General features: G+C 33.4%; 2 protein-coding genes across 2 annotated transcripts; both read right to left on the reverse strand.

Annotated features, from left to right (window-relative positions):
* Positions 1-6,100: 6,100 nt before the first annotated feature.
* Positions 6,101-8,056, reverse strand: LOC123722550. Its single transcript, XM_045684662.1, has one exon. The coding sequence runs from the start codon at positions 8,054-8,056 to the stop codon at positions 6,353-6,355; it is 1,704 nt and encodes a 567-aa protein (XP_045540618.1). The 3' UTR covers positions 6,101-6,352.
* Positions 8,057-11,712: 3,656 nt separating this feature from the next.
* On the reverse strand, positions 11,713-13,080 carry LOC123722563. Its single transcript, XM_045684724.1, has one exon. The coding sequence runs from the start codon at positions 13,016-13,018 to the stop codon at positions 11,813-11,815; it is 1,206 nt and encodes a 401-aa protein (XP_045540680.1). The 5' UTR covers positions 13,019-13,080; the 3' UTR covers positions 11,713-11,812.
* Between the last annotated feature and the right edge of the window lie 2,146 nt (positions 13,081-15,226).

Below are 15,226 nucleotides of genomic sequence, written 5' to 3' on the forward strand. Positions count from 1 at the left end.
ACGTCGTATGAACCAATGAAGTCGATTTCGGTGGTGCATAGACAACGCCTTCCATTGGCTTTCATCTCCGTTCGCCATTTTTCGACGTTCTTGAACAATTATAATTATTGAAGTAGGCGGTTAACTATCGTCGGCTCGGAACCATTTGGGAAAATACAATGTAAAAATATACATTATCGCCCCACACAGGACAGCTGATATAATCACAATAAAGTGCCTGAAAAAATTCACGTGTAAAAAAATTACGAACTTAAAGCAAAAGTACACAGAAGAACAAAAAAGCATCATTATAAGAAGCTTTTATAGAGCATCGTTAATCAAATAGTGTTAACTAAATACAGTCAAAACCGTTTATAGCGACATCGTTTAGAACAACATACCGGTTAAATTGACCAAAATCAAAGGTCCTGGCTGAATGTTATTACATATCTTTCCTATTAATACATGTCACCGGTTGTTACAACTATCGGTTTTTACGACTCAATATGAGTAGTCCCTTCGATGTCGTTATAACAGATTTTGACTGTATGTTCAAAATCTTACAATTCGACTGAAATTTGACTTGCGTTTTGCTAACTTTTTAACATATGAAATACATTGTTTTAAAATTAAACATGGTCGACTTTTAGGTCCCATTTTTGTACCGAGATTCTGACTAGTTATCATCATCTCCCTGGCCTTTTCCCACTCACGTGGGGTCGACACAAGGTTTTATAAACCTAAAAGTTTTGGCTTAAATTTTTACGGTCGGCCGCCTGTCTGTCGCCAACCTTACTTGTGAAGAATGAGGTGGAGGTTCTCACTTCTTCTTCTTCTTCGTCGCTGCAGTTTTTTCAGACTGGTCGTGGTCATCAGGTATCGTATTTGGTTCTCACTAGTTATGTTATAAAAAAATATCATATTTATTTATTACAGACAGCATTCCAAGTTTTTTATTGTGAAACAAGTTTCCATTTGCATATTAGAAAATATCACAGATTTTTTTTGTTATCTCCGTCTTGTTCAAAACACACAGTACATCGTACACTTTAAAGCCAAAGGGGTAAGCAGAGAAAACGGAATTCCTGTCACACCTCTCTCGCTTATTTCATATACAAGATTTTTGCCATGTCACTAAAACAAAACCTACATGAATTACGTATAATATTCTAGAACCTTCCTTAATAGATTCTTAATTTAATGATTCAAAACATTATAAAACTATATTAGTATCTGCGTCATATAGATGTAGAAAAGAAACATTGTTTTATTGCTTGAACTGTGGTTTACAATTGTAAAAATATCTTGTCATCTCTCTCATAAAGTTCGATACAACAGAAAAAATAAGTTTACTACTAATAACACTGGCAACCCACACTTAAAAGGTATATAAATAACCTTAGTAATTTAGGTATTAATGAATATATCCATATGTTCAAATAAAACACTACAATTATAAATATTTGTATATCCAAAACATACATTTATTCTTCATCAAAGGCGGGACTTTATAAGTTTGCTCATTTCGATCCATTCTTTAAAATATAAAACACCTTAAAAACAACCAAATAGCTTTTATGCTCCATTTAAAGGAAGATGGACTTTATTTTTATGTTGGTAAGGTAAATCAATATGTAAAATTAATGTTGTTTCAAAACATAATGCTTTGAATATGGTCATTATACGCTTATTTGGTGCTTTTGTGGACGGCTTTTGAGGGGTCCGCGCGCTTTTGTTCGATGACGTTTAGCGGTAGACATCTTGTTTTCGATGTCAAAAATAGGGGCGTTGATATTGGAGATCCGTATAAAATAAAACATATTTTATTATAATTTTTACTATTTCATTTAAAATATACAATTTTTCATTGTTCTTTTAATTAAGTTAAATAGAAACTAAATTCGTATCACGATGAGGCTTTTCGGACTTAAGATAACATTTTTTTTAATAGGGAACGGTTCACGGCATATTATTTTTACTGCCACACGATTCGTTTTGTCACTGAAAAAAATAGTCTAAATTCCTTTCATTTATCAAATAGGTCCTAAGGCGATATTTATGTAAAAAAGACCCAAAATTGTCTACGGAACCTTTAAAACATAGATAATTTTTTTGTCTGTTGTCAATAAAGCCGGCAGTCAAGTACTATACAATGCAGTAAGAGATCTGAAACACGATAAAACATGGGCTCTTACGCACAAAGACCTCTAAATAATTTTCTAATCGCATTTTCCGCATGATCGTATCTTTTGGACTACCGACGACATTTCCGCATTGATTTAAAATGAATAAAATAGCACAATATATTGTTAGATAATGTTAGAATAGGATTTAAGTACATTAAATATATATTGAGAGATTTTTTATAGATAAAGGACACTGTCACCTTTAGCAATATAAAATAAGGTAGAGTTATAAAAGACAAGATGTGTTTTAAAGGACTAACAATTTCTACTAATTAAATACCTGTACAAGAACAGGTATCACGTTCATGCTTTTTTATATTAAAAGGTGGCGAAATGGCGAAGTGACCATAGATAATGCCCATAGACATCCGCAATTGCAAATGCGTTGTCTACCTTTATACGACAAACTAGGGGAGTCACAGAAAGTGAATATTTCTTCCAATACATCCCTTTCTTCATCAAAGCCACTTCCTCTTACCATCCTTTCCTTATAAGAAAAGGATAGGAAGGGAAAGAGGACTAAAGTTAGGCCTCCGGCACATACAGACGAAACGCTCAATGACTTCCACTTGACACGTCTTCTATGTGGTCGTGGTATTTCAGCGGGCGACGCTCATTCGTACAACAGATGTTGTTGCTGGCGTCTACCATTGTTAAAACAATTGAGAAACCTAACATCTTAAAGAAAAGTAGTTTAGATTTAATTAAGTCAACTTTAATTACGGCTTAGGGCATCGGTGGCTCAGGGGTTAAACATTTGACTTGCAATCTGCAGGTCTTGGGTTCAAATACCGCCATATACCAATGTGTTTTTCGATTTACATATGTACATTTATCGTGATGCAACCCGCACATATGTTTGAATTCCCGGGAGAATAAAAGGTCCGTTCCGTCACCCGAAATGGCGAAAAGTGGATTTCAGGAGGTTCATTTAGCCCCACCGAATGAAGGTCCGTGATCTCTGTCTACCCCTCTGGATTACAGGCGTGAGTTGTGTCTATTATTAGAAACATATATCTTAATTGTTCTAATAGGATTTACTTATTAATATAGACATTAAAAATATGTTGTCAGATTCACCAATTGTTGGTTGCAACAAAGAATAATATGTGAACGTTTATTTTTATAATTAAATCCAAAATAGATGTTAAGCTTAACATTTTAAAATATTTACTTACAAAGTAAACGCAGGCAAAACTAAACATACATAAATATACACGTATATAAACAATTAAAACACAATTAATTTCATTTAACACTATCTAGTTGCAGAATAAATTAACAAGTAATTGTGAAGTTGGCGGGACGTTGGGGTTGCCAGTCACATTAATCTTTATTGTGGGGTGTTAACAATGTGCTTAGTAATGACATAATACATATTGACCCTGTGCTATTTTAGAGTTCCCTGGAACCAAAAATTTAAAAGTTTTATTTAAATTTTCGCTTACAAAATATTTTTGAAACAATAATTATCGTTAATCTTTCAAGTTAAAAAAAGAAAGCACACACAATAACTTTATTGCGATGGACGGATTAGTTGTTTTTTTAATCCATTCTCTTAAGTCATACGATATCGTACATTTCTCTAGAAATTATTTAGAACTGACTTTCGCCTACGACATCGTCTATGTTCCACATCTATGCCAAATTTCACCCAGAGCCGTTTAGTTGTTCTGGAGATACTTTCTAACAAACATCCATCTTTGCAAATAAACAATCGAATTTATAATACCTACTAACTGTCATGACTCTATCCACGCGAAATTAAAAAAAATCTAAATTATAGCCTATGTGTTCTTTCAGACTATGTTCTATATCTATGCCAAATTTTATGGATATCCGTTCTCCCGTTCTGTACATACCTTGTAACTAGGGTTGCCAGGTCGCCAAACCTACTAGCCGGACAGAACAGCCAGTTTGGCCGGACATTTGGGTAGAAAGGTCGGACACCCTATATTATTTAGGATTTTATCTCAGTATTGATAGATACACTCTCGTTTGGGAAATGTAAAAAGCCTAACAAAAGCCGGAAAACCGTTTATTTTGGCCGGACACGCAATCAAAAACCTACCTATGTCCGGCTTTGTCCGGACGACTGGCAACGCTACTTGTAACAAACCATCCATCTATCCATGAAAACATTCTCATTTATAATATTAGTAAGATCTATATATTTATTTACAACTGAATTTAATTCTCATCCCTTTAATTTGTTTAAACTATTAATCGATAAATTAAAAAATAAATAAAGAATAAAATAATTATTTTTATTGTATACGGAACGAAGACTTAAAGCATTTGCTTTAAGTAAAAAAAAAAACTACGGAACCGTCACATCTTTTCCCCTTACAAAGGCATTGTGCTACTGAAGTAGTTTGTTATTGCACAATTCAAGTTTTATCACCATCGTAGTTATTACAAATGGGCTAACTATCACAAATTTACAATATTGGTTATAATTTTTATGCGAAATTGGCGGGAATATTCTTGTGGGAATCTGTCAAAATTGTTGTTTTTTTTTTGCAGTAATGTCAAAAATTATTGTTACAGCCAGAATTTAACAATAAAAATGATTAAAAAACAAAATATATTTCTTGTAGTCGTTAAGTTTCGAAAATATTTTTCGTATCGTAAACCGGCTTTGTCTCGCGGTGTGTGGCGCAAAAATTATGCTTGTTGTTTCGTAAGGTTGTTAATTATTTAATATGTATATTTGTTACTTACAAATAATGTTCATGGCTACACTTAAATAAAATAAAACAAAAAGAAAATCTGAATACGCATTATAAAAAGTAAGAAGTAAGATATAATGATATCTTACTTCTTACTAGTATTATAAATCATACTAATATTATAAATGCGAATGTTTAGATGGATGTTTGTTTGAAGATATCTCCAGAACGGCTCAACGGATCTTGATGGAATTTGGCACAGATGTAGATCTTAAGGAATAACACATGGGCAACTTAATAGTTTTTTTTTATTTCGCTTGAACAGAGTCGCGTACGACAGCTAATTTAGGTTTAAACATAATAATTAGTATAACTAATAACTTAGTTTATTTTTTACATTACATTTTATTAAATAATTAGCTTAAACTAAACACAACTTAAATTTCATGAATCGATATTTTATTCGTTACTATTTTACTTTTGACTACTTTCTACATTTAAAAAAAAAAAAGTTTTTTTTAAATACAATCAAAATTTAAACATAAATTATTATCAAAATTGTACTTTTAATTAATATTAAACCAACAAAACTAACAACCAAATGAACCACAGTAATTCACACTGTTATTGATAGTCTGTGCTCTCGGAGGAAGATATTTATAAATTGCTGAGTGGGTGGGACTGGATTAGCCCCGCCCTCCCTTAAAGCCTCTAGCCTCTCGCTCGCACATTTTCCAATAAGGTTGTATATCAAATTGTTTATTTCAGCTACACTATTATAGAGGAAAGATTTCATTGTTTCGTTTGCATTGAATAGGCTCCGAAAATAATGAAGTGATTTAAAAAATTCTTTCACTGTTTAGTAGCTTACTAGATCTCTTTAAATTTCGCACGTACGAAGTCTGGTAACTGCTAACTGCTAGTTTTTCATATAACATCTAACAAATGATTCTTAATTCAGATTCATCTAAATATACGTTATACTTTTGCTGAATTTAGTTACTCAGAGGTCACTCTAAAATTATTTTCTAAAAAAATATAGAACAATAAATTTAATGCAGTGGAAAGTTTTACTACAAAAAAAAGAACATGCAGTGGAATTGAGAACCTCCTCCTTTTTGAAGTCGGTTGAAAAGACAAAGTATTAAACATGTAAGACCTAGTCTTGTTTCTATATGCCCTTAGTGTGTTTTTAAAAACTAACTTTATTTATTAAAACTATTAATTAAAGAAATACATTTAATTAAGACTTATAAACTACTAATTAAAGAAATACATTTAATTAGGACTTAACTAGCGAATACGTCCTGCCGATTCGAAGGCGAGAACAATATTATCTAAACTAGCGAATACGTCCTGCCGATGTGAAGGCACGAACAATATTAAAGGTTTGCTTACTTCTAATCGTTTAGGAAGTTATAAAGGAAGTTATAATCTAATTTCTTAAAACTAATGTTAGTAAAACTTATAATCTAATTCCTAAAACTATGACGCTGCACCTTTAGGTACAGAGCCCTAATCTAAGGCTGAGGGGCGAGCGTCCAACATAACTTTTCCCCCCTCAAGAGCGAAATTATCGGATTTGTCGTTTTTACGGCTTTTCCGATAATTTTGCAAACATACAAATTTTAACAAATATTTTCTTAAAATTATAAATGCAGAAATTATAAAGATGAACATTAAAACACACGTAAGTATAAACCAGCTAGAGCTGTACACATTGGTAACACTTGTAACACTATGCACTAATTCACTGTTTTTCAACGCGTGTGACATGTACTTGATCTCGTCGAGGTTGACGTCCTTTATATCGAGTGCATGCGCACCGGATAATGTATTGATGTCGCTATGTAGTTGTGGCAGGCTCACTATGGGCATTGGCTCAATCTCGGCATTCATGGAGTAGGCGGAGTGATGGTAAATTTTAATATTGTCCACTACGATCTCGCAGGGTTCATTTAGGGTCATCATATATGTTCCAAAAACAGAGAATCTAGTAATATCGTCTTTGCAATTTTGTAACACGGTGGTTTCTGTACGACTGTACAGGATCCAATTTTCGTCATCTACTTGTTGTACCTTTGGGTTCTCAATTAAAATAGATCGTTGCTGACAGTTAGAGATATTTTTGAATGTTATTAATTGTTCCAAACATGTAGATTCTGCATATAGAGCTCTATCATTGTCTGTGCAAAGAAACTCTTCTCCAGCGGCTAGGGTGCGACAAGGTTTTACAATCGGAATAGTTTTCGTACCTTTTGCCATGAGGAAGGGGTAATTAGGAAATATGGTAATAGTGAGGTTTATCTTTTCATTATAGATGGGTAAGGAATAGATTTTATAATAATTATAAGTTACATTATGAATAAGAGGAATTTCCAATATGAACGTTATCTGGTTTTTCTTAATATACGATTTTACAATAATGGTTTCTTCAATTTTTACTAAATTCATTTCAGTAGGTGTATACAGTAAATTACCATACAAAGATATAGCTTGTAGATGACCTAATAATTCAGTAGAGTTTACAATACTTTGATGTAAAACTGACAATTTGCTTAGAGCTAAGGCTGTTTCAATTTCACTTAACTTAATGAATATTGTACGATAATTATTGATAAACAAATTAAGTAATCCCATTAAATATGTGCCAAATATCCAATTCTTTTGAGTTCTCAATTCTGTTTCAAAGATTTTAAGTCTCTCTTCTAACTGTCTAATATTAGTATTAACTAGGTCTGTATTATTAATTAAACCATCTATTATTTTAGTGATTAAAGTGAGCCTGTTAGAGATAACAATTTGGTTTTTATTTAATTCTGTGGTAAGCTTATCGTACTTGAGAGCGTCTTCGTGATCAAGGTTGCCGGTAATAATTTTTATTAAAGAACCTAAGGGATCAACTAGGCCTCTTTTCAGACGCTGAGGAACAAGTTGGCTGTACTTTTCAAATGTAATAAAACGATGATATTGAACATGTTTCTCAAGAGAAAGAAATTCTAGAGGTATGGAACGATTATAATTTAACAAGTTTTCTAATACTTGGTAGTTTGTATCGATATTAATAAGATCGGTATATAATTGGTCTAAATTTAGAACTTTTAATATTGTCCAATGGTCTTTTTGTAAATACGCACTTCCTTTTTTAACGGGTAAGATTCCAGGATTGCCTTCAAGTGATTTCAGATGAAGGGCCAGCGACGGTGCACCTATCAACATCAGCCACCACCTGTGAAGGTCGTTTAATATTTTTAATAGGGACTCTCGTTTTTCGTTCTCCTATTTGTACGGGGACTACATTTCTTTCTATGGGACCTATGATTTTTGCTTTTGTGTATTTGGCTTTATCTTTACTATTCCGGGTGTTGACTGCTTTAGCAAAAATGGTATCATCTTTATTAAATTGAATTTCGCCTTCTCCTCCTCTCTTTTCTCTAATCTTTTCCTTTTTATCTAACATGCTTTCCGCTAAATGTTTATATAGAAACTTTGTACGTTTAGCATGATCTCGGACGAGTTGTTGTGTGTAACTTTTTTCAAAATGAGTATTGAATGGGCTATCTGAATCAGTGTGACCGAATGTCACTTCAAAAGGCGTAAGGCCGGTTGTCGTGTGAATTGTGTTATTATAGGCGATAATGGAGTACGTCATTACAGAGGCTGCATCAGTGCACTTCCTCTCGTATTTTGCAAGTCGGTAAATTTCAATTAATGTTGAATGAAAACGTTCAATAAGTCCCATGGAATTAGGATTTCGGGGAGTGCTAATGTGGAGTTCGATTTTGTGTAAACTAAGGAATTCTTTTAATAAAATATTGTTAAATTCCATTCCTGGATCAGCACTAATTCTTTTGGGAATACCGTAAAATGCAAAGTATTTCATGAGGGCTCTAATTACTTCAGGAGTTGATCTGTTTGTAATTTCAATCGCTTGTCCTAATTTGCTAAATGAATCGACTAATGTGAGATAATACTTGCTTTCAATACTAAATATATCGATAAAAACTTCTTGAAAAGGGGCGTCTTGAGTTTGTGTTAATTGTAAGAATGGCTTTAAGGGTTTGCGATCATATTTCATTCGTTTACAAAGGGTACATGCATTAATAACGGCTGATACAGTTTCCTGCATTTTCTCCCAAAAGTAAGTTCTACGTAATCTAACTAGTGTTTCCTTAATACCACGGTGGCATTGTTTTCCTTCATGATATTTAAGAATTATCGCACGTTGTTCCTCTTCGTCCTCTACTCTTATTACTCGCTCTGTACATTCGATTAATTTAACCTGATCTTTCTTAAATAACTGTATAACTACTCTGCTAAATTGATGTCTATGTTCTTCTTCCTCAAAGTATATAAAATATTTAACTTTCGGCTTTATGTATTCTTTTAAAAATTGCTTAATTAAATCATCGTTACCGATTGGCATAAAAACTTCTAAGATTTTCTGTTGATTATGCGATAAATTTTTAACTTGAAATTCGGATTTAAACCAAGAGTGAACTAAAATTTGATTGGGCTTAGTATCTATTGCTTCTTTTAATATGGGAATTCCTATAGGCTCTAAATCAGGTGCTGAATGAATTGTTTGTGAATTGTTAGAGTTCGAAGGTGACCTAACGGGGTAGCCTAAGGGTGAATTTGTACGATGTTTGTTAGATTTGACAGTGCTTGCTACAGAAAGTGTTTCAGATCTATCAATGGGGCTAATTGTGGCACTTTTATCAGAAATTGTTATGGTCGAGGAATCATGTCGGCTTTGTTTCTTAGCACAATGTTTTTCGAGTTCCTCTACTATTTCGGAAATTTTAGCTTGATAGTTCGGATCTATGTTAACCTTCATAGAGTCGTCGTCAGAGTCAAGGGCGTTAAGTTTTATGCGGGAGAGAGCGTCAGCGTTTGTGTTTTGTTTTCCGTTTTTATAGATAATGTCAAAGTCGTAGTCTTGTAGTCGGAGTCTCCATCTGGTTAGTTTACTACTAGGATCTTTTAATGAATTTAACCAAGCAAGGGGTCTGTGATCAGTATAAATTATGAACTTTCTTCCATAGAGATATGGGCGGAAATGCTTTACAGCCCATACAATGGATAATAGCTCTTTTTCTATTGTACTATATCGTGACTCGGTGTCGCTAAGGGTGCGACTTGCGTACGCAATAGGTTTGTCACTGCCTACCTGTCCTTGTGACAATACTGCGCCTAGGGCGACGTTAGACGCGTCAGTTGTTAGAATGAATGGTTTTGAATAATCTGGATATTGTAAAAGTGGGGCGTTAGTTAAAAGTTCTTTACACTTGTTGAATGCGTCAATGTACTTTTGATCTATAACGATTCTATTTCGTTTTTTGAGACACGAGGTTAATGGTTGAGTAATTTTAGAAAAATCTTTAATAAAACGTCGATAGTAGCCTATCAAACCTAGGAAACTTTTAATTTCAGTTGTAGTCTTGGGAAGGGGATAGTCAAGTACTGCTTTTATCTTGTCGTTATTTGGTCGTAGTCCGTCTTTAGTTATAGTATGTCCAAGATACAATACCTCTTTACGTAAGAATTCGGATTTATCAAGTTGAATCTTAAAATTTGTCTGTCGGAATCTGTCAAAAATGGTTCGTAACTTTTGAATGTGTTCATCGAGACTGGATGAGAATACAATTACGTCATCAAGATAGATCATGCAATGGATTCCCTGAAGACCTCTTAGAACACTATCCATGGCTCTTTGGAATGTTGCAGGAGCTGTTTTAAGGCCAAACGGCATTCGGGTAAACTTAAAATGTCCGTGTTGTGTGCTGAAGGCTGTTTTCTGTCTATCCTCTGGCTTAACCTCTAATTGATGATAACCGCTAGCGAGATCTAGCGTGCTGAAATATGTACTTTTACCTAATTTATCGAATAAGTCTGTAATGTTGGGCAAGGGATATTTATCGTCTATGGTTATTTCGTTTAATCGTCTAAAGTCTATCACCATTCGGTACTTCTGTTGTCCTGATGCGTCAGGCTTTTTAGGCACTAAATGGACAGGTGCATTCCACGGTGAATGCGATTCCTGTATGACATTGTCATGTAATAGCTGTTCGACTTGTCTATTTATTTCTTGGTTTTGGAAAGGAGCTAATCTATAAGGTTTCACATATATAGGATCATCGTTACGCGTTCTAATTTCATGTTTGACTTGGCTGGAGAATGATAATGGAATGTCTTCACAATAGAAGATGTCTTTATATTCATTACAAAGGTTCTGTATCTTGTGTCTTTCTTCGTCATTAGTATGTTCCAGTCTAAGTTTGTTACGTAAATTTTTATCTAATAAGTCGTCAGTCTGTTTGTTATCGTTGTCCGTCATAAAATTTATATTACATTGTACGTCGTCATATGTCGTCACTTTTAGTGGTCTTGAGAATGTTAAAGTAACTGATTTATTAGAAGTATTTTGGATAACCGTAGAAGCATATCCATTGGTACAATTTACTATTGCTGAAGGCATTCTTACGTTGGGTTGAAATTCACAATAATCAAGTATAGCATGGCCGGAATATTGGTCTGTGGGGACCTTAACTCGCTGTTCACTACGCGGTTGTAATTGTAAGACATAATCTAAGTTGTTGTTGATTATAGTAATAGATGTCGTATTAGTATGTAATTTCAAGTTTTTTAAATCAATGACTGCATCTAGTTGTTTTAACAAATCATTACCTATGAGTCCATCATATCTTTTATCGACGTCATATAGATAGAATTTATGTTCGTCGTTACTTTGGAAGGTTGGAAAAAGGGGTATTTGTGCGACCTGGTTATGTTGGCTTGATGAATGTGTACTGACTACTTTAAAGGGTTCGTAATTAATGTATTCAGGAAAATATTGGTAAGCTTTTAAAGGGCTAAGAAAGGATCTTGTGCTACCGGTATCTATCATCATTTTTGCATTTATTTCTGGTATATAAATATATGGGAGTTTTAGACTTGGGTCGCAATTTAACTCTATGTGTTGTTCGGGAGAGAGGCTTGTTTCTCGAAAGGGTGGTTTTGGTCAGTGTTAACTTGATTAGGGTCGTTCATACTTTCGTTGGTATCATTTTCAATGGGGTATTCATCGTAGTTGTCTGTATTGTATTGATGTTGCTCATAGTAATTGGGGTCGTAATAATAATCTTCGTTTACGTAATCTGATTCCGTAAGTTCGTTAACTTTAAAGGCATTATTATTAAGTGGGGCAGTACGCATTGATACGTCTGTTTGAAACTGTTGTGGGGGCATGGATTTATTAAAGGATGTCTGTCCTATTGGGGGTTTATAACCGAATTGTTGGGTTAACTGAGGACGATAGCCAAACTGTTGTAACTGAGGGCGGTAGCCAAACTGTTGTAACTGAGGGCGGTAGCCAAACTGCTGACCTTGGGGATGATTACTAAAACCTTTTATTGGTAGCCGGAACCCAGGTTGAGGTAAACGGAAACCGGAATTTTGATTAACGGAATTACCAAAAATTTGTTGTGTTCTACTTGGTATTTGTTGCAAGTTAGGCTTGTAACGTAATCCAATGGGTGGATGCGATGGCATTAAATGATTCGAATGTTGCGCGGGCTTAGATGAAGGTCCATACATTTTATTTCTTAAAGTGTATTGATCATGGAAATTTACTTCTTCAAGAACCACACTTAATGCGGCTTCTAGTGTAGAGGGTGATTTTAAACGCACTATACGTACCATATTCTCTGGCAAATTATATAAAAAGACGTTTAAGGCCGTATTATTATAAATAGCGATTTTAGCAGTTTTTAATTCCTGATTTGTATGGGTATTTACTTTTGAAATTAAATTAGATCGTACTGTCTGAATCCTATTGCAAAAAGAAAGGTAAGTTTCGCCGGGATTAATTTTTAAACTCTCAAGTTCGATGTTTATACATTCTTCACTTCTAGGATCACCAAAATGTTGCTCTAGTAAATCTTTTAGTTGTGACCATGTCACTATATCGTCTCTTTCAGATAATAACGCGGCTGCATTACCTGATAAACGGCTAGTAACAACGTGGTATACATATAAATTTTGTTCGTCATTACCGCGATATCTTTCGATTACATATTCACATTTTCTTATGTATAAATTTAAATGTCTATTATCTCCTTCAAAAATAGGGATGATTTTTAACATTGTCTCGGGAACGGGCTTTATTTGAACTTCCATTTTTATAGCACTTAAAATTAATTACACAATTATAAACTAAACATGCACAAATTAAATACAATATAATCACACACGAAATAATGTTATAACTTAATGCTACAATACCATACAACGATGTGGAGTTGTTATGGCTAAAAACCAGATAACGCGCTACCGAGAAAAGTCTTATCTCAAATAGCACAATTTAATAGACTTAAATTTCTAACGAAGGATTTTAACTTCAAGAATATACATGGAATAGGATGATAAGGAAGGCAAAAAGTTGTACTCACCAACCGACTGCTAATTCCATGTTGACACCACTAGGTTTTACTCGAAAAAGACAAATTTATTTGATTTAGGAAACGCTCCAGTATTAATCGCGTCGCACTCGCGTAAATTCAGGCAAATTTGGATACCCAAATACGAAAGACAACACTACTGTTAACGAGCGTATCCTGTCCGCAGCGCCAGTCTTGTTTCTATATGCCCTTAGTGTGTTTTTAAAAACTAACTTTATTTATTAAAACTATTAATTAAAGAAATACATTTAATTAAGACTTATAAACTACTAATTAAAGAAATACATTTAATTAGGACTTAACTAGCGAATACGTCCTGCCGATTCGAAGGCGAGAACAATATTATCTAAACTAGCGAATACGTCCTGCCGATGTGAAGGCACGAACAATATTAAAGGTTTGCTTACTTCTAATCGTTTAGGAAGTTATAAAGGAAGTTATAATCTAATTTCTTAAAACTAATGTTAGTAAAACTTATAATCTAATTCCTAAAACTATGACGCTGCACCTTTAGGTACAGAGCCCTAATCTAAGGCTGAGGGGCGAGCGTCCAACATAACTACCTTTTAATACCATCTTTCTATTATTTATCAAAACATCGAGAATCTAGTCGGTAGAAATTCATATAAAACGACCCAAGTCATTAATATTACAATATTCATTAAACCTTTTAAATTTGTTAAAACTGAATGATTTATAAGTAATTTTATAATTTTAATTACGAAATGTTCGTTTACTACCACAACGTTAATATCAGTTACGTATCTAGTGTATAATATTATAGTGTGTGTGAAAAAAATTCAAATAGACTACGTAGTTTTGTCAATTTACGCTATACAGCGACATCTGTTAACGTACTAAATAAAATTTACATTCGTTTTACCGTGCACTTTTTCTTGTTTAAAATAATATAATTCAGCATAAAATCGTACACCAAACACAGAAAATTACTTGATTCAATATATAAACATTACTTTTCTAAAAGAATATGACTTAAACATAAATGTCTTGCACTGCCTGGCACCGAAATTGTTACATGAAATTGCTTATTGGATCACATCTTATTTACATATAGATAGAACAGACTAATTTTAGTTAAATTTACATAATTTATGCTAACGTGCAGTTAACGTTAAGAACGTGGTAGTGTGATTCAGACTTAAAAACTACTGAACTTTTTATTTCTTTCACAAATAGAAAGCTATATCTGTCATAATAAATCCAAAATAACATGCTAGTTTATATCAATATATAATAAAAATAATGTCCTCTTCGTTGTTTTCATTGCCTCCTCAAACTTATGGATCCTTTACTCAAATGTTCCTTCTTGAAACAGAAGTCAAAGAAAAATAAATAACCTTCCCTTATTACCAAAGAAAAAATCTGACTACCTAGACTATTTGATGAAATAGCACCATCTATTGGCTCATTTTTAAAACATTGATTTTACAATTTGTAGTCTTACTAAAGTTACAAATGCGAATGTTTAGATGGATGGATGTTTGTTAGAAGGTATCTCCTGAGAGGCTGCATGAATGTTACTGAAATTTTTTTACATAGATGTAGAACATAGTCTGAAAGAACACATAGATCTATATTAAAAAAAGATTAATTCCACGCGGGCGGAGTCTCAAACAACAGTTAGTATGAAAAACGTTATAAACCTAATGAACCTAATGAACTACCCCCAGGTTTGGTAAAATGCATAACACCAAAAAACATTAAGCGTAAGCTAAAAAATTATTTATGTACGCAAGATGGTCACTTTAGCGCTAGTGACAAACCACTGCGGTTTATATAGCGTTAATTAACTGTAATATTTTTATTGTAAAATTGTATTTTGGTAATAAAATAAAAAAAAAAAAAAAAAAGAAAAAAAACCTACATTATATGTTCTTCTAATTAGTGATTTAGTTTAAACTTTCAA

This window comes from Papilio machaon, chromosome 27 (genome assembly GCF_912999745.1).
Source record: "Papilio machaon chromosome 27, ilPapMach1.1, whole genome shotgun sequence".
Classification (NCBI taxonomy): Eukaryota; Metazoa; Arthropoda; class Insecta; order Lepidoptera; family Papilionidae; genus Papilio; species Papilio machaon.

What these genes read in the sequence shown, in the direction of transcription:
- LOC123722550 (XM_045684662.1), bottom strand. Translation starts at nt 8,056, where the DNA reads ATGTTGATAGGTGCACCGTCGCTGGCCCTTCATCTGAAATCACTTGAA.
- LOC123722563 (XM_045684724.1), bottom strand. Translation starts at nt 13,018, where the DNA reads ATGGAAGTTCAAATAAAGCCCGTTCCCGAGACAATGTTAAAAATCATC.